This window comes from Tetrahymena thermophila (genome assembly GCF_000189635.1).
Source record: "Tetrahymena thermophila SB210 genomic scaffold scf_8255470, whole genome shotgun sequence".
NCBI classification, from domain to species: Eukaryota; Ciliophora; class Oligohymenophorea; order Hymenostomatida; family Tetrahymenidae; genus Tetrahymena; species Tetrahymena thermophila.
In genome coordinates, this window is record NW_002476916.1 from 1 (window position 1) to 1,493 (window position 1,493).

Consider the following 1,493-nt stretch of genomic DNA (forward strand, 5'->3'; position numbering starts at 1 on the left):
AAAAGTTTAACTTAATTCGATGATCAATAAATATAATTATATATACAGCCTTATCTTATACCTGTTGGTACAAATTTAGATATTAAGGTAGAATTTAGTTTTATTATATCATTAATTAATTATTAACTATTTAATATTTTTTAGGTTATTGTGTAAACTAGTAGCGATGCATCTATTAGCAATACAAATACTTTATCTATTCCTTATGCGCTATCAAAACTTTAGATTCTGATCTAAAATGGAGCTAATATGCTTGTTGATTATAAAAACAATCTTACTCTTATTGGGTTCGCACGAGATTACGAAATTCAAGATCCTAACTCTCCACAAGGAATACAACTAAGTTGGCAATGCAAATCGTTGTAAGCATAAAATGGGGATGACTAATGTTACACTTATAAAAAGATAGTTTATGTACCATAAAATACTTAGAATATTACAATCGATGGTGGTACTTTCAACCCTTATTAAACCCTCAGTTTCACTCTTTAAGGATCGAAAGGCTCTAGAAATACATAGTATAGCTCTTTACTTGTTTTCACCGAGATAGATCTTCCTCCTCTCTTAGTTACATTTAATGACCCAAAATAAATAGAACAAATTAACATAAACGAAGATATTTCTGCAACTCTTATATATGGCTCAAATGTACCTTCGGACATTCTCACTTATGCTGGAGCAGTTCTATACAATAACAATGTTGTAGGAGTAATTAAATTTGATTACTATAAAGTTAAATTTAGAATTTGGGATTACATTTCTGACATAAAACCAGATAATCTAATTGTTTAAGTCAGATTTACTGTATATAATCCTGCCAATATAATGCCAAGTTTAAGTGTTATAAACTTTAATATAAACTTGCCTCCTTAAAAATGCGTTCTTTCTGTTACTCCTTCAAGTGGCTAGGCTTTAACAACCTAATTCACTATTCAATTTGATGGTTGCACAGCCATTAATAATCCTTTAACTTACTAGTTCTTCTATTATAACCAGACCTCTGATTTAATATAAGAAATTTAAATCCCTTAAAAAATCCTAAGAAGATAATTAAAAGATCAGAATTTAGAATCCAAAATTATTACCAATCTCCCTTCTGGTAATATATTAATTATGGGTCAAGCTATGGATTCTTACTTAGCTGTCTTTAATACTACCATATAAGTGAACGTTTCTCCATTTTAGGAAAGTGAGTAGAAATTATTGAGTTTATTAGATTCAGCGCTTTAATAGAAAAGTACAAAAGTAAATTAAATAATTATCAATTTATGCGTTTTTGGTGAAGAAATAGCAAAGGACACTCCTCTTTTCAATCTAGACTCAGTTAACATAAAAAAATCGCTATTAGTTTAGGCAATTATAAACTAATCAAATATGCTTTCAAGTAATTCTTTTCTGTCTACTTACGCAAATAAAATTGTAGCAGCTCTTTCAGGGTCCATAACTACTTAGCATTAACATAAAGCTAGAGCGTCCTTAATAAATTAGCACAA

The 1,493-nt window shown here is 29.1% G+C and overlaps 1 protein-coding gene across 1 annotated transcript; it reads left to right on the forward strand. All coding sequences in view use genetic code 6, as the record gives it.

Moving 5' to 3' along the window:
- Positions 1 to 19: 19 nt before the first annotated feature.
- On the forward strand, positions 20 to 1,347 carry TTHERM_02047520 (REJ domain protein; the record flags this gene model as incomplete). The annotated part of the gene is made up of 2 exons (XM_001028851.2): positions 20 to 67; positions 145 to 1,347. Coding segments are annotated over 2 exons (1,251 nt in total), but the record flags the coding sequence as incomplete, so codon positions are not given.
- Positions 1,348 to 1,493: the final 146 nt, after the last annotated feature.